This window comes from Cervus canadensis, chromosome 3 (genome assembly GCF_019320065.1).
Source record: "Cervus canadensis isolate Bull #8, Minnesota chromosome 3, ASM1932006v1, whole genome shotgun sequence".
Classification (NCBI taxonomy): Eukaryota; Metazoa; Chordata; class Mammalia; order Artiodactyla; family Cervidae; genus Cervus; species Cervus canadensis.
In genome coordinates this window covers 71,985,565-72,007,230 of record NC_057388.1, presented here as the reverse complement: position 1 = coordinate 72,007,230, position 21,666 = coordinate 71,985,565, and the positions used below count along the sequence as shown (strand labels likewise).

At 54.0% G+C, this 21,666-nt stretch overlaps 1 protein-coding gene across 2 annotated transcripts in view; it reads left to right on the top strand.

Moving 5' to 3' along the window:
* The window catches only part of ADCY1 (adenylate cyclase 1), a 105,010-nt gene that overhangs the window by 40,190 nt on the left and 43,154 nt on the right, over window positions 1-21,666 (top strand). For both annotated transcript variants that reach the window (XR_006268580.1, XM_043463435.1), the window contains exons 5-8: window positions 5,590-5,717; window positions 13,034-13,192; window positions 15,590-15,731; window positions 17,037-17,192. Coding sequence is in view for 1 of the 2 variants with exons in the window: in XM_043463435.1 (XP_043319370.1) it covers window positions 5,590-5,717; window positions 13,034-13,192; window positions 15,590-15,731; window positions 17,037-17,192 (585 nt within the window). In the remaining variant the exon portion in view is untranslated. The remainder of the gene's footprint in view (window positions 1-5,589; window positions 5,718-13,033; window positions 13,193-15,589; window positions 15,732-17,036; window positions 17,193-21,666) is intronic.

Sequence of the window (21,666 nt, the reverse complement as noted above, 5' to 3'; positions counted from 1 at the left end):
GACTAGATCCTCCAAGGGAGTGAGCCTGAGGCTACCTCCTGCTTCCTAGCGACTCGGCCCACACCCTCCCAGCATGTTCCTGCCTCACACACAGATGCGGCACTTTTCAGAAGCTCTAGTTTCTCTCAGCAGGAAATGGGTTTTCCAGCCTGTAATCCGGGTTGTCTCTGGCCCTGTGACTTTCCAGAAGACAGAGGTGGAAAATATTTTTTAGAAAAAGGGAAACAAATTCTGAGTTCATATGGATATTTCCAATTCACTCAGTCCTTTGATTTTTACATTTGTGTCTCTTTTCCTTTGATGTTGGAAACCCTAATGACAGTATTATAATTTTTTGTTTCATTCTTTTATGTACAGTTGATTCAAAAGAGCATCAACAATATTATTACCCACAATAAGACCGTTGAATACAATCTAAGATTTCTTTAGTGGTTTCTGTGGTTATCTTGTGCTTGCATTATATCCCACTAGTGTGTGTGTGTGTGCATACTCAGGCACTTCAGTTGTGTTCAACTCTTTGCGACTGTATGGACTGTAGCCTGCCAGGATCCTCTGTCCATGGGATTCTCCAGGCAAGAATGCTGGAGTGGGTTGCAATGCCCTCTTCCTGACCCAGGGATTGAACTTGTGTCTCCTGCTGTCTCCTGCATTGCAGGCAGATACTGTGAACTACCAGAGAAGCCTTATATCCTGGTGGCTCAGAGGATAAAGAATCCACCTGCCATGCGGGAAACCTGAGTTCCATCCCCGGGTTGGGAAGATCCCTTGGAGGAGGGCATGGCAACCCACTCCAGTATTCTTGCCTGGAGAATCTCATGGGCAGAGGAGCCTAGTGGGTACAGTCCATTGGGTCGCAAAGAGTCAGGCACAACTGAGTGACTAAGCATAGCAGTAGCACTGATATATAATCAAATATGTGTTTTCTCCTCACCTGGAATAGTTCTCTGCTGTGTGCTCGCTGCCAGCGAGGTTACAGTTAGGTTTATTTTATTTTGGTTTTGATTTTTAGGCATTGCTGTTTTAAATTTAATTTTTCTTTTTAAGTACATAAAATATTGGCGTAGCTTCATCCCACAATGGAGACTCCGAGACAAGATACTCGGATACTGCCAAGTATCTGCAGGGCCAAGATACTGCCCTGCCCCACCATCTCTCCCACCCCAGGCATTTAGGCATCTGTGCTGTGTCTGGAGTTGCCCCTCCATTGCTCCTTTTGAAGACCAGGAGCAGATATATACATGTGACTGTTTATTACTGAAGAGTGTGCCTCGGTGGGGGCTTCCCATGTGGCTCAAGTGGTAAAAGATACGCCTGCCATTGTAGGAGATGCAGGCAGGAGATACCAGGTTCAGTCCCTGGGTCAGGAAGATCCCTTGGAAAAGGAAATGACAAACTGTCATTTCCCAGTACTCTTGCCTGGGAAATGCCATGGACAGAGGTGTCTGGGAGGCTACAGTCCATGGGAACACAAAGAGTTGGGCACAACTTATCGACTGACTGACTGAGCCAGCCTCCCTGGGACCCGTTGTTTTCCCACTGATGGCCAGACACCATGCAAAGTTAATATGACTTAGCCAGTTGGGTTTTGGATGCAATCATCTGGGGATCAGGTGCAGTCACTGGGTTATTTCCAGCTCTCCGTCTGCACCTCCATTTCCCCTGGGGGGTGCCACCAGGTCCTGGGAGCTTCCTTGCCTTCCCAGAATCCAGGTGCAGCATGGGGTCCACCTCATGGCCTCTGGCCTCTCTGAACTCCTGTTTCAGAGTCAGCCTCAGTCCCAGAGAGGTTTGGGCATCTTTGGGTTCTGAAATTGCAGTGGGTCTTCCTGATCCCACTGAATTTTCTGCTTCTTCCCAGGCCTGGGGCCAGTGGGGCAGGCTGACAGAGCCTTTGAGCGTGAGGATCTCTGCCGTCTTCTCCGGCAGGGCCAGCCAGGTCCAGAGTTGACCTGCAAGCCTGCAGAACACATCTGGAAGCCAAAGCGTGAGAGCCTCCTCCCTGGATCACCTCCTGCAGCTCCTCTGCTGCTGTGAGGGGGCTCTGTCTGTCATGTCCCCGTCACTCCTGTCCCTTCTGAGCCAGCTCCTACGGCCCTCCCCCTCCATTTTCTTTCTTGCTTTGGCTGGGAAACAGCTGTTCAGCTGTCACACGCGCTCCTGCTGGGGAACTCCAGGCCCTGGCTTTCATTAGTTACAGCGAAGGTGTTGTAATCTAAAACACCCAAAGCAACGGAAGAAACCTTTTTTGGTGTCTTAAGCTTGTTAACCAAAGCTGGTGCAGTTGAGATTAAAAAAACAAGGCGACAGGTTAGCATTTCACTTCCCTAGTCTGTTCTGGGCTGTGTTGGCTGCCCTGCGGTGGAGCCGGCCCGGGAGGGACCAGCTCAGGATGGTCGCCAAGAACACATGTGTCACTGACTGGCTGTAATTATCCTCCCAGTCCTGACTGTGTCGACCGGTCCAGCAGAGGATGGCTCTTCTCTAGGAAGCTCTCCCCAGAACGCGGTGGACCTGTGAGCCTATGGCCTGGATGTCACCTGCTAGATGCTCTCGTCCTCCCTTGCAGAGAAGCCATGCGGGCGGGGAGGCTGACTCCTGAGGCTTGCTGGGGTACCACTTGCCTTCATCTTCATTTACACTTTGTTCTTCCAACCACTCCTGTCCTGAGGGTCCGGCCATCAGAGAGCCTCCCCAGCCCCACAGACACTCCCCTTTTTCTGGCGGCCACTCTGAGTGTCGGTGTCACAGGGGACAGTCAGGCTCAGGCAGTGGCCGTTTGGGGCAGCCCCATCCACGGCCTCTGATTTTCCTTCGAATCTGATGGTACAGCTGCCACTTATGACCAGCCTATCAAATTTACGGTCCGTTCACTTACACACACACACCTGCCCACACCTTCCAGTCTAGGGACAGTCCTGTTGGGACACACAGAGACAAACAGGAGGCTGGGATCATGGGGCCTGGAGATGGCCAGGAACACAAGCTGGGGGATGCAGGGACGTCCACGGTCACCCACACTCATGCCCTGGGGGGATGCTGATGGGTAGGGACACCTGTCATCCCTGAGGTCCCCAGAATCGGGGCTTGGTGACCTTGAGGAATCTTCTGCAGGAGCAGTGCCCAAGTGGAGTAGGTCCTGTCACTTCTGTGGGCTCCTCAGGGGGAGGGGTCTAGCTCCCCAGGTGGACAGCTGGGAGGAACGCTGGACAAGTTGGGGGTTCACGAGCTTTCCACTGAGGGTCTCTGTGCCCAGGGAATGGTGGAACCCGGCAGTGGGCCCTTGGGTCCGGTGAAGGTAGCCTGAGTGTGAAGATGGGGAGGGGGTGGAGGAGGGAGCTGTCCCGCAATGACCTACACCGTGTGTTCTGGCAGTGAAGGCACAGGTGGGGGCAGACATGCTAGAGATTCCGGGAGAGAGCCCCGTGCTGCCTGCTGGCCTGGAGAAGGCTGCCTGCCAGAAGCCTGGCCCTTGGCTCCATGATGTGGACATCTGCACCCGGCTGGCCCTGGGCTCCCAGACTGTCAGCCGCAGCATTGTCTGCCGTGGGACACGGGGAAACCCCCTCTGCAGACCAGGAGGCGGATGTCTGATGGTTGAGTGACTGCCCCGGTCACTTGAAGGCTGAGTGGCCAGATCCCGGGCCTCCCTGAGGTCAGCTCTCTGACCACAGCAGGTGCCTTCAGGGCTCGGGTTAAGGCAGACCCAATCACTGGGCTTTCCCAGAGCCCTCCCAACAGGGGGAACATCCACTCTCCTCCTTCTCTTTGACCGAGTGTGCCTGTGGTGAGGGAGGCCCAGGGCTGGGAGGAGCCGGGCACTGAGTCATCTGCACAGAGGACGCCCCTCTGCTGATACCTGGACCACCACTCTGGAGAGCATCGGGATGCTGGCCCTGGCCTGTCCCCCACCCCTCTGCCTGGTGGAGCGTGTCCTGCAGCAGTGCATGGGTGGTGAAGGCTGCGAATTCTCATCCTAGGGTGCTGAGAATTCATAGCATTCTACAAAACCTGCAGGAGGCGACTCGTTTGTAAGGAAATGAAGAGCAGAACTAAGTATAATTTATAGAATGTGTTCTCAGAGTGGGGTCAGTGTAGCGCTGGGCGTCCAGACCACCTGGGGGCTGTGAGATCCGTCTAATCCAAGGACAGGTTGTGTGAGGCCCGTCTCCTTCACAGACATCCTCCAGGAGAGACCATGGAGTGAATGGTGGAACATAGAATCAGCTGGAACAGATAGACTAGAACCAGAATGTGGAACACAGAAAACAGCTGTCTTCTGTGAAGACAGATACCGAGACTGGCAGAAGGGAGAACAAAGCCTTGCTTCTCACAGTGGTTGTTTTGGAAAGTGTCATAATTTTTCATAAAATGTGTTACATATTCTTGTTAATATGTAATGCATTGGCTACTGTTACTTTATTTTTAATGGTTTTTGTTTCCTTTATTAAAGTTCTTCAAGGTTAGTGGAAAAACACATAAATAAAACCCATAAATAATCCAAAACTCTAACTTGAATCAACAGTTTTACCCTCCCTATGGATGACGCTGTCTTCAGAATCCTTTCTATCATCTGAAGCAGCCCTAATCTTGAGTTTCACTTCCTCTTTTCTTTTAACTCTCTCTGCTTTGGGGTCCTGGTGAACAGCAACATGTTCCATGGAGGGAGGAGGAAGAGAAGAGGGTCGTGTATTACTTTAGATGCATTAATACATTTTTAAAAAAGCTTCTCAGTTGTAGCTTCTTATGCGGTAATATCCATAGCTCTAACCTACTTACACGAAAACTTTTTGAGGTCCTCAGTTATTTAGGGGGTATAAAGGGGCGTTGAAAACAAAATGTTCCAGAAATGCTGTTTTAAGGCTCTCCTTGCATAAAGTTGACAGTCACCATCGTCATCACAGCCGGCCCCAATGGGTGAGTGCAGGGTGGATGGTAGCAAGCGTCTCCTGTGTCTCTCTGTCCTCAACTTGAGGGCGAGGTGGAGCCAGTATTCTTCCCGTTGTGTAAATGTCAGAGGAGACCTTGTGAGGTATAGGATGCCTTTCTGAGGTGTTCCTGTGGGTGGTGAGGTCGGGGCTCAGACCCCGGCTGGTGATCCTTTGGGGAGAGCTGCTCACATGGCCTGTGGACCTTGACTCTGGCTTAAGCTACGGGGTGCTCAGAGGCGTGTGGCCTGGCCCTTCCTGGGGTGGGGAGGGGACTAGCATGTTCCAGAAGAGCCATCACATGATGATTTGAGTTGGTGGTCAGACTGTCCTAGCCCCTCTTGGGAGAGAGGACCCCTCCCTGGGGAGAGGAGCTGGCTCCCGGGTGTGGGGTGGCCTCCCGACCTTGAAGGGTCTGTGGGTTTGGCCCTGGTGAACGGAAGGGCGAGAACGGTGGAGGGTGTGGGGCAGTGTGGGGTGCCCCAAAGCGACCCTAGTCCCAGCTGTGGGGAACGCCTGTGCTCTGGAGGTGCCCTGACTGTGGGGGGCACAGTCTGGACCCTGGTCTAGGTTGTGCCTCCAGCTCAGCCTCTGGTGGCAGAAGAGCAGGCTCCCCGGTGGCCCTGGGCACATTGCTAATTGCCCTTTGCCCTCTCGTCTGAAGGAGAACCACTGCCGCCGCATCAAGATCCTGGGAGACTGCTACTACTGCGTGTCCGGCCTCACGCAGCCCAAGACCGACCACGCCCACTGCTGCGTGGAGATGGGCCTGGACATGATCGACACCATCACGTGAGTGCCCTGCGGGGAGCCCGCCCCCCGTGCAGCCCGCCTTGTCCTGGCCAGTGTCCGAGGTGGGTCGCCTGTGTCGCGGCTGCAGAGAGCCGGTGCCTCTCGGCGAGGTGCAGGGTGAGGGTGCTCTGCCTGCAGTGCGGGGCTCCGCCTCTGGGGGTCCCTCCTGTGCATTTTGTTGGGGCTGCGCTTTTTTGTCCGTGGTGATCCCGGGTATTGTCAGCTGTGTGTTGTTGCTGTTGTCGCCCAGTCATGTCCAACTCGTTGTGACCTCATGGACTGCAGCACACCAGGCTTCCCTGTCCTTCACTATCTCCCTGAGTTTGCTCAAACTCACGTCCATTGAGTCGATGATGCTGTCCAACCATCTCATTCTCTGTCGTCCCCTTCTCCTGCCCGCAATCTTTTCCAGCATCCGGGTCTTTTCCAATGAATTGGCTTTTCCCACAGGTGGCCAAAGTATTGGAGCTTCAACTTCAGCATCAGTCCATCCAGTGAATATTCAGGGTTGATTTCCTTTAGGATGGACTGGTTTGATCTCCTTGCAGTCCAAGGGACTCTCAAGAGTCTTCTCCAAAACCACAGTTCAAAAGCATCAATTCTTTGGCATTCAGCCTTCTTTATGGTCCAACTCTCACATCTGTATATGACTACTGGAAAAACTATAGCTTTGACTATATGGCCCTTTGTTGGCAAAATGATGTCTCTGCTTTTTAATATGCTGTCTTGGTTTGTCATAATTTTTCTTCCAAGGAACTGTGCATTAGTCCAGCCAAAAGAAAGAACCTTTCTAGCTTAGTTAGATGAGATGCTCAGGGAGTTGATTGTGGGAAAGTGTTAGTCCCTCAGTCGTGTCCAACTCTTTGTGACCCTATGGGCTGTAGCCCACCAGGCTTCTCTGACCACGGAATTCTCTAGGCAAGAATGCTGGAGTGGGTACCCATTCCCTTCTCCAGGGCATCTTCCCCACCCAGGGATTGAACCCAAGTCTCCTGCATTGCAGGCGAATTCTTTACCGTCTGAGCCACCAGGGAAGCCCTGGTTGTGGGAAAGCTTTGGCTCAAATCTGGCTGAATTCCAGTTGAAAAGGAATCACGTGTGCTCGCCCATGAGGGCAGATAACCAGGCGGCAGGTGTTCTCTGTGGGAAGAGGGTTAGATGGAGCTGGTATTTCTGGAACACCGGGAGGCCTGCCCGCCAGTTTCTTAGCCACCCTGTCTCCTCACAGTCCTCGTCCCCAGGGCCTGGGATGAGGCGGTAGGGGGCCTTCTGTTTGGTTAAGAAAAGTGTGGAGCCGGGAGGGTGAGATGGTGGATGGCGCATCGATCCACATTTCAGCTTCTCAGCAGCGTGGAGAGATGGCTTCGGCTCAGTGCGTGGGGTTACCAGGGCCTGGTGTGGTCTCACACTTGGGAGAAGAGACTTAGTAGCACAAGAGTGGAATGAGACAGGGTAGACAGCAGGCTTGCTGTACCGTCCCCATGAGGCAGATTTCAGGGTCCACACACCCGCACACTGCGTGTAAAGACAGGGCACTCAGCGCTCTCAGACCACATGCTTGGTCTCAGGAGATAGGACCTGCGCATCAGCATTGCCTGGGTGAATTGAACCCCCGAGGGCTGCTCTGCCCAGAGAGCCCATGGCAGCTGATCTGGGCTGTGGTCTAGAGTGGATAATCACCCCCAGGTGATTTCAGTATGTAGCCCCTGCTCTGGAAAAAGAGGCTGAACTGGGGGACAGGCTGGTTGTTGACCACTGTTTTCTTTGGGGAGGCCACAGGTGCCCCTGGGTGGTGGGCATGGCGCCGTGAGTGACCAGGAAGCAGCAGAGTGCTGAGACGTTCCTGGCCGAGGCCACGGAGAGGTCTGCTCCAGGCCTGGGGGCCTCTGAGTGGACAGAGGAAGTCCAAAAGCAGGAGGGATGGTTTTCACGGTTATGATTCCCAAAGCATCTCCTACAGATCCCATGCGTGGTGATATGGATGCTCACGATCGGGAATGTTCTTGTCCTACTGTGGTATGTTGGACCACCGTCGTCACCTCCCTTTTTAGGCTGATGCTCTGCTGGCAGTGCATCTACCAGGATCATTCTCGAAACAGGGCAATCCATTCTGACCCTTGTGAGCACAGGACCAACTTGTGTGGGTCAAGCATTTGATATCGCAGGATAGAGAGGAGTGTAGTAATTTACTGAAATTCATAAAAACCGAGGAAGAAATCTCTGCCAGGGCAGGTGAGCAGCCTGACCAGCTCTGACTTGTGTGAGAACGGAGGAGTTGAGGGTCTCCTTGGCTGGCAAGTGGGGAACGATACTGTTTTCCACTTGGTAGAAAGTTCATTTCTATGGGGAAAACAGAGGAAAAGATTTTTCATGTTCCGTGTAAAAGACAAAGCAAAAAGTACTGCCTTGAATGTGGAGTCCCAGGGCTCCCAGGGACAGAGGAGCCTGATGGGCTGCAGTCCATGGGTTCACAAAGAGTTGGACACGACTGAGCAGCTGAGCGCAGAGGACTCTTACCCTCCCAGGAGAGTGGCAGTGCCCAAGGCTGGTGCCCCAAGGCTCCCTGGGCTCCTGGACCCTGTCTGCCCTCAATACTCAAATCAGATCCTTCTCTCAGACTTGTGGACCTAATTAAGGTGTGCAATACACTCTTAAAAGAAACACCACAGATTAATTTTGTTGGTGTGATTTTTAATAATAATTTAAAGTTATATGTATTCCTGGTTTTGGCCAGATGGCTCGTGCCCGTGGGAGGAATGGAGATAGAGTGGGAAGTGCCTTACATGCCCAGTGAGTGTGATGACTGGCTTGGGCTTGCCCCTGCAGAGCTGTGACCCCGGCCATCAGATTCCCCATCTGTAAAATGGGAGTGTCGGCTTCATGACATCCAGGGCTCTGAGTGAGGCTGGGCTGGCAGAAACCCAGGGCAGTGGAACCCACTCTTGGCCTCAACATCTGGGCCCTGTGCCCTGATGGTTAGGGTCTAGACCTTGAGGATTCCGGGGAGATTTCCCCAGGACTCCTTTTTTTATTTCTCTCTCTAGGACTCCTGGTGGTGTCATGCTGCTTGGACCTATGTCCTTGACCCTAAGTCCTGTGGCCCCTCCCCAGGGTACCCAGGCCTGAGCCTGTCCCCCCACCTCCCACCAGAGGGTGTGCTGCCCATGTGAGATCTGTGCCTCCACTCTTTCCCGCACCCCAGCATACAGCGTTCCTTCATCAGGCCTTGAATATTATTAGGTCAGTCCTGAGGAACTGCTCCTCTGCAGCCAGGTCTGGTACATGAACACTTCCTAGGGTTCAAGCCATCAGTCCCCAGATTCAGGTGTTCCTGAGCAGGTTGGGGCTTCCTGCCCAAGGAAGCAGATGGGCCCCCTGTCCCATCCCTAAGGTGGTGCTTCAGTTTCCTCGCATCCCTGATTTTCTCTGCTGCGAAATGAGCTGTTGTGAGAATTAAATGGGATCCCAGGTTAAATGGGCTGGCAGGGAAGATGCTGGATCCCCAGGCACTGCAGATGTCAAGTCGTCAAGTCTCCCCTTCCCAAAAGGGAGTGGCTCAAGGGTGAGCCAGCTGGGTGGCTTCTGTCCCTGGGGCTCCGGAGCGTCTTGATTCTGTGCGCTTACCGGAAGGGGGTTTGTCCACTCCACCGGGACCTCCTCGACCATCACAGGAGTTAGCCAATCGCAAGTCAGACCTCCAAACACACAAGTACCATTTTGCTAAATTCTTAATCCAAACATGGCTTTGCTTGCAGTCTGCGTATTTTTAGTTCACTGTAATAAGTAGAAGTAAATGGCATGTGCTTTTCTTTCTCTGACCCGTCTTTGAACTGGTAAGGGCCAGCTTGCCTGTGCTCAGGTTATGGGTAGACCCGATGTACCCAGCTGGAGTGGAGGTCTAATGAGAAGAGATGCTCAAGTGGCAAAAGTCATTTCTGATGGTTCTGGAGGCCCCATTCTTCCCCTCCTCAATTTTCTCAGTTCTTGGTAAATGTTCCTCAATGAGACAGTTTTTTTTTTTTAAATGGTTTTTCTTTTTAAAAAAATTTTTATTAAAAAACTACAGTATAGTTGTTTACAATATTGTGTTAGTTTCAGATGTACAGTGAAGTTATTCAGTTATACATATGTGTATATTCTTTTCCAGGTTCTTTTCCCTTATAGGTTATTACAAGGTATGGAGTATGGTTCCCTGTATTACACAGTAGGTCCTTGTTGGTGATCTAGAGTGAGACAGTTCTTGAGGAAAGATTTATCTTAAGTGATTGTCCAGTTAACTGCACATCTGTTACTGCAATTGAGAACCTGCTGGAAGCGATGACAGATGGAGTGAATTGGTAGAGTGTCCTGGGCTGCCTGGTTGGTTGGAAGCTGGAGAATCGGTCCTTACACACCAGGGACTCCTGAAGGCCTGCTTGAGGGAGGTGGACGTGGGTGCCAGAAGTCCCCCTGCCTTTCTTCGATTGCTGCAACAATAGAAATGCCTAAAATGCACAAAAACACCTTTTGCAGGTTTACTTACTTACATTTCCCAAATTGATTTCTTTTTGTGAATTAAAAAAATTAAAAAAAAAATCTTAGTTTTCTTATTTCAGTACCTTTAACTGGAGATTGGCAAGTGAATGAAAAAAAGTTAAAACTGAAAAAAAATACACATTCAAAATATATTCAGCTAATTAGGTATTAAAGATATGTGGACAGCCAGACTTCCAAAAAACCTTTATTATAAGTTGGTGACATGCATACTTCTGAGATTCTCAAAGCTGAACACCAAGCTGCCCTGGACCCTGCATGATTCTGTGGTCTGGCCTCCTGAATGCAGAGGATGGTGAGCTAGGCTGGAGGGCCAGCTAGGAAGGTGGTGTCTTAGCTCACCTTTGGAGCCCCTGGTGCCGTGGTTTTGGGGGACAGGCCCTTGGTGGATGCAGTGACCAGTTATGGGCAGAGCTGCTCCTGGTTAGAGGCCAGATTGGGGGGAAGGTTTGAGTGGAGGCTGCTTGGGGCAGGGGGCTGTGACCAGTGGTAACCCCTGCGGCCAGGCAGTGGGTAAATGAGCAGTGTGTAAGTGGAAGTTAGGGCGAGGGCAGGTTGGGGGGATGCTGACCTGGCAAGTGGGCTGGGTCCAGCGAGCCTCGTTCTTCTTGTGTTATTACTGACAAATGGGACCTTGTCAGTAATGCTGACAAATCCTGGCCTCAGTGGAGCAGAGGGGCGGCAGCTCAGGGCCGAGCAGGTTTGCCATCATCGTCCCCTCTTGTTGGAGTGCCCCGTGGAGCCTCTGTTAGTATCTCCACAGCCCATGCAAGAGGAGCAGCAGGATGTGGGTGCTGAGGGGCACTGGGATTGAGTTTGAATGCTTTCAGAGCCTGTGAGGGCTCATTCAGCCCCACGCTGGATTGCACACAGTGAAACCGAGGCCAGGAGAGGGCAGAGGTCTGGGTGGTCAGCTGCCGGGTCAGATGGGGTTTCCCCAGAGGCCTTCATTTCTCTTAAACCACCTCCCCCGCCCCATGTTCCTCCCCACGCTGTCCTTCCTCCCCTGCTCCTCGACCATGCCCCCTCATCCTGTCCCTTCCTGGTTGCAGCCTCTAGTCCTTGGTCTGAAGACAGGACACAGGCATTGAAGCAACTGAGTGTGCAAGAGCTGGGCTGGGGAGGTGGAGTTCTGAGCACTCGGCCAGTGGGGCACCCTGGGGGGATAAGTTTCCCTTCTTTAACACTGCTACTCCTGTTATGATGGTCAGTAAATTGTGAATCATTAGCAGGGGCATCATTTATCAATAACCTGCTCTGGAGAGATGATGGGTTTCAGAGTCTTTGGGGATTTTTGGCCATTTCCATCTGGCATTCCTGTGGATGGCCGTCTCAGTCCTCCCTTCTGCACGGAACTGGCTCCTTTCGCTGTCAGAGGCCTGGTGAGCCAAAGCTTTGGGACCTTCCTTCTCTTTCACTCTCCTTGCGATGTTGTGGACTTAAGTTGTGTCCTGGTCACATTCATTTGGTTCCAGATGAAGATTCCCAGTCTCTTTATTCCAACATCACTCAAAGCCCCTCATCCTTTAATTTTTTTTTTTTTTTGTCCTTTAGGGTTTTTCTTGGGAGAACAGTGAGCTGGCGGTTCTCAGGAGCTGTGGATGGGTGAGGGGAACTGAACTGTCCTCATCATGGGCCCGCTGTGTCCCCCAGTTTGACTCAGCCTCCCTCCCTTCTTGCTCTGGAACTTCTAACACACCTGCTGTGCAGGGCCACCTTTGGACCCAGCCAGGGTGGAGGGGCCAGGGTCGCTGTGACTGACCCCCTGCCCGCCCTCACGCTTCCTTGCAGTTCTGTTACTTGGAGCACACCAAGCAGGCCTGATACTGCTTCCTCAGCAATATGCTTTCAGACTGTTCTGCCTTTTGGGGAAAGTGGGAAAAAGAGAAACATGGCATCAGCGGGTCTCCCCATGGCAGCGCTGCGTCTTCTGTGCTCTGACTTGTGATCACAGCCCATCATGTGCTTCCTGCATCTCACTCCACTGCAGGCATCTTCATGGTCCCAGAGGGGATTTCTGAGCCCTGCCCACCTACAGGTTGCCTTGAGTCTCTTTCCAGGAGCTTTAAAAACCACCTCCCATTTCCTCACCCAAACACCCTCACTTCCAAGGGTAGTCTCTTCTGGGGGCCTCAGAGCTTCAAGCCACCCTCTGCTGGAAGCTAGAGCCCATGGATGTGAGCGGCTGGGCAGGTGGAGTGCATACTGGCCCTGCAGTCTGATTTCAGCATCCACACATTTCATCTTGTTTCCTTCCACGAGTTGACCATGGCACAGTTTACGTCCCACAGAGTCCTCCTGTTCGGGCTGGTTTGCAGAGTCCTGGATCTCCCCACAGGATTAGCCTGCCCTCTCAGTCAGGGAGCTTGGGGTCAAACCTTGACCATTCCTGGGGCTCCCAGGACCCCGTCAGATGTTCCCCGTGGCTCTTACGCTGGCCCCTGGGTAGGCAGCAGGCATGAGCACCCCTGATCAGGTCAGTGGGACACAGAGCAGGATCGGGGTCCTGGGACCGGGACCTTGGGCTCATTTCCCTTCTGAGGCTGCCCTGGGTAAGGAGCGGTGAAGGGAGGTGTGATGCCTTGTGAGCTGAGCAGTGGCTCTGGAGTTTGGGGGAGCCAGCCTGGAGGGACCCCTGCCCACCAGAGGCCACAGCTCAGGGGTCAGGCTGATTAGGTCAGGAGACCACCCTCCCATCCACGCTCCTGCTCCCCTGTGCTCATGGCGCTATGGGAGCAGACTGCAGGGTCCCAGCTTCCACCCTGTGTCTGTGTTTGCTGCAGGTCTGTGGCCGAGGCCACTGAGGTGGACCTGAACATGCGTGTGGGCTTGCACACCGGCAGGGTCCTCTGCGGGGTCCTGGGCCTGCGTAAGTGGCAGTATGACGTGTGGTCCAACGACGTGACCCTGGCCAACGTCATGGAGGCTGCCGGCCTGCCTGGGTAAGTCCGGGACCCTGAGGGCAGGGGCAGGGGGTAGTACTTGGCCCTTCTGCTTGGAGGGCCGAGAAGCCTGGCCATCCTAGCCCCCATCGACAATTGGAGGGGCTTGCGCTGGGCTGACTCAGACTTCTGGCCCCCACGGAGAGCAGGCAAGCTGACCGGAGGAGGCGGAGACTGAAAGCCCCATGTCTGCCTGGCTGGGAGCTGTCCAGAGTGCTGACTGCCGCTTCTCATTTCACTTTCTCAGACTTGGACAGTGGAAAGTGTTGTGGTTTAGCGCCCCACTAGGGAAGTTAACAGATTTTCTTCTAGAATGAGGATGTGTTTCTCATTGGTCCCTGCACTTCTAATGCCTTCTAATTACAGTTGCCTCCCTTGATCTCATTTTATTCAAACCATTCCACAGAGCCAAGGCATTGTATTGCTGTGAAAACATTAATCTGAGAGCTGAGTGGGTGCTCCCCTCCTTCCATGAACGGTGGGCAGCAGGAGGATGATGTGATTGCAGGAAGGGGGCTCTGAGGCACACTCATCTCTCAATCACACCCTCCTGCTTTCCTCTCCTTAAGGGGTTCGTGGGCTGTGCTCACAGCTGCTGCCGGGCCCAGCTGTGGTTCCCAGGGGCTCGAGCGGAGCGTTAGACGCTTGCACATATGTGTCTGCTTTTGCACACTTCCTCTGAACTTCAGGGCAAAGCTCTGTGCCCTCTTCTGTGGCCCCTTTGACCCTGGCTTCCTGTCCTCTGCCTGCCCCCAGGCTTACTGTTCTCACCCTGGAGGCTGACGTCCTCTGGACCATGTCTCTCCTCCTCCCTCCTGGCCTGGCCTCAGTGGGGAGTGTGGAAACAGGGATCCCCTTTCTGTGCTGAGGCCCTGAGCTTGGCTGAGGGCCAGGTGGCATCCGAGGTTGCTTGGCGTGCTCTGGAGAGTGGCTTTGAAATCAGGAAAGGGAGGCTGATGGGACTTGAGGAATTAGCGAGCCTGGAGATTAGAATCCAACAGCAGAAAAAGGGAGGTGGGGGCTCAAAATCTTCCTCAAAGCCTCACTGTACCTGCCCCAGGAATGGCCACGGCATTTCTGCATGCTCAGTCGCTTCAGTTGTGTCTGACTTTTTTCAATTCCATGGACTGTAACCCTCCAGGCTCCTCTGTCCATGGGATTCTCCAGGCAAGAATACTGGAGTGGGTTGCCACGCCCTCCTCCAGGGGATCTTTCCAACCCAGGGATCAAACCCACGTCTCTTATGTCTCCTGCCTTGGCCGGTGGGTTCTGTACCACTAGTGCCATCTGGAAAGCCTAGGGCATTTCTAAGTGAGCTCAGAAACCCTGGCATTGTTGTTTGCAACCAGGCTGCCTTTGCACATCCCCTGGGGGGACCCTCACCTCACAGGCACTGGCCCCTCCCTCCCACACCCCCATCCTGTTCTCTGCCCTTCGGAGCAGGGTCTCAGGGGATCACTGTAAACACCTTCTCACTGTGTCTGCCCCTCTGACAGCCATGCTCACAGCCCCCTGTCTGGCACAGAGCCTAGACCCTCAGCCAGCAAGGAGGTGACAGGAGCCGCCCACCTCCATCCTCCCCTGCCTGCTGAGGTCCTACAGGTCCTACCTGCTCTGCAGCTTCATGTTTAGGACAAGCCCAGGGACTCCCCACTGTTAGGAGGCTCTCCACAGGTCCTCTCACCTGGCCAGGGCCTTTTTCCAGTTGGGGCTGACCTGTAGCTCTCCATCTACCAGACTCCTTGACTCCAGACACCTACCTTGATTCCACCTACCAGACTCCCAGGAGGGGCCTCATCCCCCATGCCCGCTCTCTACTTGGCTTCCTTCTTCCCTCTTCTCCTCCACTCCACCTTTCTGAGACACTCCTCTCCCCGAACCCCACCAAAGAAGACCACCAGCCAGGAGCATAATGATTACAGAGAACGTGAAGGGTGCAGCGCTATTCTTGGAGTGGGGTGGTGGTGGTGGTGGTTTAGTAGCTAAGTCGTGTCTGACTCTTGTGATTCCGTGGACTGTAGCCGCCAGGCTCTTCTGTCCATGGGATTCTCCAGGCAAGAATACTGGACTGGGTTGCCATTTCCTTCTCCAGGGGATCTTCCTGACCCAGGAATCAAGCCTGGGCCTCTTGCATTGCAGGCAGATGATTTACCAACTGAGCTATGAGGGAAGCCCCTGGAGGGGGCGTTGGCAGCAAAGACAGAGCCCCTGGCCCTGGTGGGGTTCACATGCTTGGGGCCGCAGGGAGCACTCTGGGGAGTGCACAAGAGGGGAGCATGACACAGGGCTGGGGGGGCCCTTCTTCACCAGTCAGACGCCCCTGTCAGGACAGTGTCGGCCCTGTGGGGGAGGCCCCGCCTTGGCCCTGAGCAGGGATCTCCACGCCCTTTTCCACAGGAAGGTTCACATCACAAAGACCACCCTGGCGTGCCTGAACGGTGACTATGAGGTGGAGCCGGGGCACGGACACGAGAGGAACAGTTTTCTGAAAACTCATAACATCGAGACCTTTTTCATTGTGCCCTCGCATCGGCGAAAGGTAGGCTTGAGAGCGCCTCCTGCGCGGAGCCTTCACTCTCCTTGGATCGCTGCTTCTCAGGCCCTGAGCTCTGCGGGCTTGAGGGTGTTCCCGCTGACCTTGTGTGCTGGGCCTGGCCTGCTGCACGAGTGGGGAGGGGTGGGGAGGGAACTTGGAGTCGGGGCCCCAGGGTCCTTAGGGGCTGGGCCGTCTGAGTCCTCCTGCACCTACCTGGGCCTTTGCTGCCTCTCCTGCAAATTAGGTTTGAGAGCCTTCTATAAGAAGTCAGTGATGGATGGCACTGTGGATTGAGGGGTGCTGTGCACAAAGGAAGGCCTGTGACCATCCCGTGTGGGCACTGAAGGTCACTCGGCCCTGGGGAAGTGATCTGGACATGATCAAGGGTGACTGAGCCACTTCCAGGGCTCAGGTGAGGGGTGCGGGGCTCCGGGGAGGGGCACAGGACACAAGAGGCTGTGGTACTCCTGGCCACAAGCAGGTCAGATATGAGGGAGAGCTTCGGGTTTCATGGTCCTGGTGCATCCCTGGTCTAGCCCTCCCCAGCCTGGGATGCTGTGCACCATGTGACATGGGGACCTTGGATGGTGTAGCGCTGGCAAGGTGAGAGAAGTGGGGCTCCGGGAAGGACAGGTAGGGTGAGGAGAGCTGGTTCCTGGAGAAGGGGAGTGAGTGTGCAGGAGGAGGGCAGGTGTGAGGTGCTCTGGGGGAGGGCCGGGTGAGAAGTTTGGCTGACCAGCTCGGGTGAACCTGGGAATAGGGGAGCAGAGGGTGGAGCCCAAGGAGGGAGGCCTGGGAGCTGCTGCCGGGGTGTAGGAGGTTCTGAGTTGGTGGAGGGAGCCTTGGGGCCCTGTGTGGATGCCGCCCTCCCGTCATGCAGAATTAAACGACAGCGTCAGGCAGGGCTGTGGTTTGCGGATGAGCAGGATGATGTGGTTTGTACAATGAGCAGCCCCTTTGGAGAAATTTGGGGTGAAAAAGGGAGAGAAAAAGGCAAAAGGCAGAAGGGGAGGTCTGCAGGAGTGACCCCGGGGGGCCGGTGGGTGACACTCACCAGCGTGGTGCAGACCTAGCTGGGTGATGTCCACACATCCGCCCCGGGATTCAGGCATCGCTCTGGTTTCAGACATGTTGGGTGGAGTTGAGAGCTGCATGTTTGGGGGTTGGGTTGTGGTTCTGTTCCCTGGCGAGCAGCAGGCCTTGAGCTAGCTGCCCGTGACCCCTCTGCCCTGTCACATTTGTGCTCCCCGCGAGAGGCAGGACGTGCCTGTTACTCACGGCGTATCTCTTTGCTGCACGTCTGCACAGATATTTCCAGGGCTGATTCTCTCAGACATAAAACCGGCCAAGAGGATGAAGTTCAAGACCGTGTGCTACCTGCTGGTGCAGCTCATGCACTGCCGGAAGATGTTCAAGGCGGAGATCCCTTTCTCTAATGTCATGACCTGCGAGGACGACGACAAGGTAGGCTGGCCCTGATCCCATGCCGGCCCTGCCCCCGTGCCGGCCCTGCCGAGTCCCCACCCCTCTGTCCTCCTAGTGTGGTCCTGCTGTGGTCAGCTCCATCAGCCCTGCCCCTCATGTTTCATAGTCTTGTAAATGCTCTTTGGAGCTGGGCTGCTTTGCTTTCCTGCAGAAACCTTTTTATTATCTTGTATTTTTTTTCCCAACAAGTTGACATTCCATGGATTTATCGGTGAATTTGAGCTCAGATCCCCCAGTGTTGTTTAAATCTGTCCTCAGGATATTCGCACATGTCAGATGTTGTATTGCTGCTTCTGGAGGCTCCTTCCCTTCCGTCTGCATCCCAAGAGCCTCAATATGGTGTCACCACAGCATGGTCCTTCACCTCCGTGGGGAGCATCTCTGGCCATCCGCTCCCTCCCTCTCTGGCTCTCATATCAGAGGCCCCCCCTTCCTTGGTTAAGTCCCTCTAGTTGATGGTACATGGCCTCCAGACTTGACAGAGGTTCCTTTTGGAAGTGTTTCTGCAGGGCAGCCTGGGTGCAGGACTTTCCACTTTTCTTTTTGGGTTGGTCAGAGTCACCTTCCGATTGTCTTAAGTCTTCTGCCGGAGTTGAGTGGGGCTTGGGGTGAAAGCATGGAGCTGAGTAGGGAGGCAGCACTGTGGCTAGGGGTGGTCCTCAGTGTCTGCCTCAACCACGCGGGCCTTGTGTCTGTAACCCCCCTGATCCCTTCCCCTCCAGGGAAGACCCTGGTCCTTTGGGAGCCTGGGGTGAAGCCTGCTCCATCACTTCATCAGTGGCTCTGAGCATCCTCTTCCCGAGTCCTCTTGTCATTGGCCTTCCAGCCCTTGTCCTTGCACCAACAGCTGCACCTTCTGAATATTCTCACTTTCATGGTCGTCTGTGTTCTTGGATCTGTCAGTGACTGATTGCCTGCTTCCTGAGATTGCATTGCTGCCTTCTGCATTCTGGTTTTCTCTGCCTTGTGGGTTTTATGCCTTTAAAAGGAATTCCCTCATCACAGTTTCAGTGACTTTTTAGGAAGAAGCAAAATCCTGCTGACTCTCACTTGTGGTGCCTTATTCTAAAGGGAGTTTTTGTGGTTTGATTACGGGCTTCTATTTGGGAAGACTTTGTCTGGAAACGCAGTAAGAGCTCTGTTGATGGAGAATTCTCTCAAGGAGATTAGTCTTTCCTCTGCCGGCCATGAGGGAGTCTTTAACCTAAATGCCCAACCTGTGGTTTCTAGATGTCCCAGGAGGCAGGCACAGGCAGGCACACGCCTTTGGTATAGAGTCCGGTCTAAGACAGGCCAGCTTCTTCACCAGCCCCACTGCTCAGTCTCTCCTGGTCGTTCTTTCTGATGGAGCCTCTCAGGGTCTGGGGTTCAGCCAGATGTCTGTGACCTCATTGCCCATCTTGCTTGGGCCCTGGATTTCCTGTGAGCCCCATGAGAGCATGATGGCACCATTCCCTGGCCTGAATTCCTATTGTCCTATTGTTTCTGGCCTTTGGTCATTTCCCTCACTATTTTGTCAGTTCAGTTGCTCATTTCACAGAATGAGTGGTTTGATGTATTTACCCAGAACGTGTAACAGCAGCACTCTCAGGCTTTCCTGTTTGCCAGCTTGCCAGAGTAGAAATACTGACTTAATCGCTGTCTTCTTCCTGCAGCGCCAACCCCCCCCGCCCCAGCCACCTTGACTCAACTTAACCCTCCAGAGATGGGACTGGGGGAGGGGAGTGAGGTGTACAATTTAAATACATGTCCAAAACTCAGTATCAGGATAAATTTCTTACATGCGTGCTCAGTTGTGTCCAACTCTTTGCAATCCCATGAACTGTAGCCTGCCAGGCTCCTCTGTCCATGGGATTCTCCAAGCAAGAATAGACATTGATTCCCCACTCAGCTCCATGCTTTCACCCCAGGCTCCACCCAACTCTGGCAGAAGACTAAAGATGATTGGAAGGTGACTCTGACCAACCCAAGAAGAAAAATGGAAAGTCCTGCACCCAGATTGCCTTGCAGGAACACCTCCAAAAGGAACCTCTTTCAAGTCTGGAGGCCGTGTACCATCAACTAGAGGGACTTAACCAAGGAAGGGGGGCTCCTGACATCTCCAGGAGCGGGTTGCCATTTCCTCCTCCAGGGGATCTTCCCGACCCAGGGATTGAACTTGGGTCTCCCATATCTCCTGCACTGCAGGTGGACTCTTTACTGCTGAGCCATCTGGGAAGCATCAGGATAAATAATAGTGCAGTATTTTAAAAAAATCAAGTGTAATCCAAAAGAACCCACAATGAACAAAAAAACCAAATTTTAGATGAAGCCAGGGCAGTGCAGAGTCATCGACCTGGAGCGTGAGGCAAGGGCTGGTGTCCCCAGGACTCCTCAGAGAAGTTGGGGTGGGGAGAGGGGAGAGAGCGAATCATTCCTGTTGGGTTGCCCGGGAGGGTGGGGTTCATAAGATCGAGGAGCCCAGGCTTTTCCTGGGCAGAGCCTGCTGACCTGTGAAAGGAGCCTGTGGCCTTTGGATTCAGACTGTGTCTGATGAGCCCACACGGTTAGCATCAGTCTCTCCTCAGGGACCGAGCAGCCCCCTCGGTGTCCCGGCTCAGACCTACGAGTGCCAGCAGCAGACCCTACCCCGCCCACGGCTCCTTAGCTGAGGAGGAATCCCACGCTGGGCTCACTGGCCACCTTTTCTGGCTGGTGTCCGCAGCCCATCCTCCTGGCACCGTGGCCCAGGAACCCAGGGAGCCCTGCAGCTCCACCCTTCCCATCCCTGCTGGGGAGACCTGCTGTGCTCAGGGCCCCTTTCCCCCCTCCGTCCACACCAGAGTTCAGATTCCTGGATTCTTCCCCAAGCCTGTCACCTCCCTGGCTTTGTGGTCCTTCTCTCTCCTCTGGGAGCATGAGGGGTGGTATCCCAGGTTTCATCCTCAGCCCCTCCATCCCCACAGTCTCCCACGGGTCTCCCCTGGGTGTTCAGGGTCCTTTGACCCACACTCCAGCATTCCCGACATCTCTGGTGCTTGGGACACCTCCGCCGCTGCCTGGCTGGCCCCAGACTGAGGATCCCACAGCCCAGTCTGTACTCTGCTCTCAGACGCCCTCCTGCATCCATCCTTCTTCTCCCTCCATCTCGCTGCCTCCTCCAGACTCTGATCTCTCACCCCCAGCGCACCCAATTCTGACCTCTTTGCCCACAACCTCTGTGGGCCCAGGCAGCTCCCCTGCTGGGGAGGCAGAGAGACAGCGCAGCCCCCATGGGCAGGTGCCAGGGGCTGGGGGCCCAGCTGGGAGCCCGGACTTCTGCTCCACTCTGTGCCCCTTCTTCACTTTTGCCCTGTGATCAGGGGAAACGAGTCCAGGATGTGGAGGGAGCAGTGTCGGCACTGTGGGAGGGCGTCAGTGGTGAAGGCAGGGCAGTGACAGGCAGGTGGCCTCAGTGGGGGAGTCCATGGTGGTCTTGAAAGGTTGGAGTGGAGAGGCCGTGCGTGGGCAGGGCTGGCCACCAGCGGGGGCATTTGGGAAGGATGACATGAGTGACCCGTCCGATGAGCTCGAGCAGAGCAGCCCCTTCTCTGGGGCCATTCTCCCCAGCGGGTCCCAAGTCCTGCATCTGCTTTAGGACGAGTTTGTCTCATCTTTTCTGTTGCTGTCTTCTGTTTACTTTATCCGCACCTCCAGGCATGACAGCCTGATGGAGGTGTTCTTGCAGATGGAGCCGGGAAGGCTGGCAGGATCCCCACAGTGGAGTCCACCACTATCTGTGCCTTTGTGCTTCATTTGTGAGAAATTGTGTCCCAAGTTCTGGGGAGTGTTGACTCAGGTGTCTGTGGTCAGCCTCAGACCACAGCCCGTCTCGGGTTCCCCTGTTCCTGGCCTCCCCTGGATCAGAAGTGTGGGAGCCCAGGGTGGGTCGGCCGCTAGGTGGCGATACCATGCAGGTGCCTGCAGGGCGGCCTGGGCTTCCAGGTTTGGTTTTAGGGCACCCGCACAGGCCAGTTGCACCCCCATTTCAGACGGCGCCCAAGGGGCTGCTCTTCTTAATACGCAGGGACAAGCACCTGCAGTAAAACCCGACCCCCATGTGCTTACACTTGTTCTATTTCTTCCTTCAATATTCCTGATTATAAAAGAACTTCATTGTGGAAAATATAGAAATATACAAAAATTCACAAAGAAGAGAATGAAAAGCATTCATCTACAATCTGACAATCCACAGCCAACCTATTATTAATATTTTTGTCCTTCTAGCTTCTTAGATGTGTGTATATTTACACATTTTAAAAAATAAAATTGATGGGATGATATACAACGTTTGCTGCTTTCTTCACTTGCCAGTGTATCATAAGCATTTCCTTATATTGTTGACTGTTCCTCAAAAATAGGATTCCTCAGTCATTGAGTAAATCTCCAGCCTAAGGAGAGACCATTTACTTACTCCACTTCTACTGATATTTAG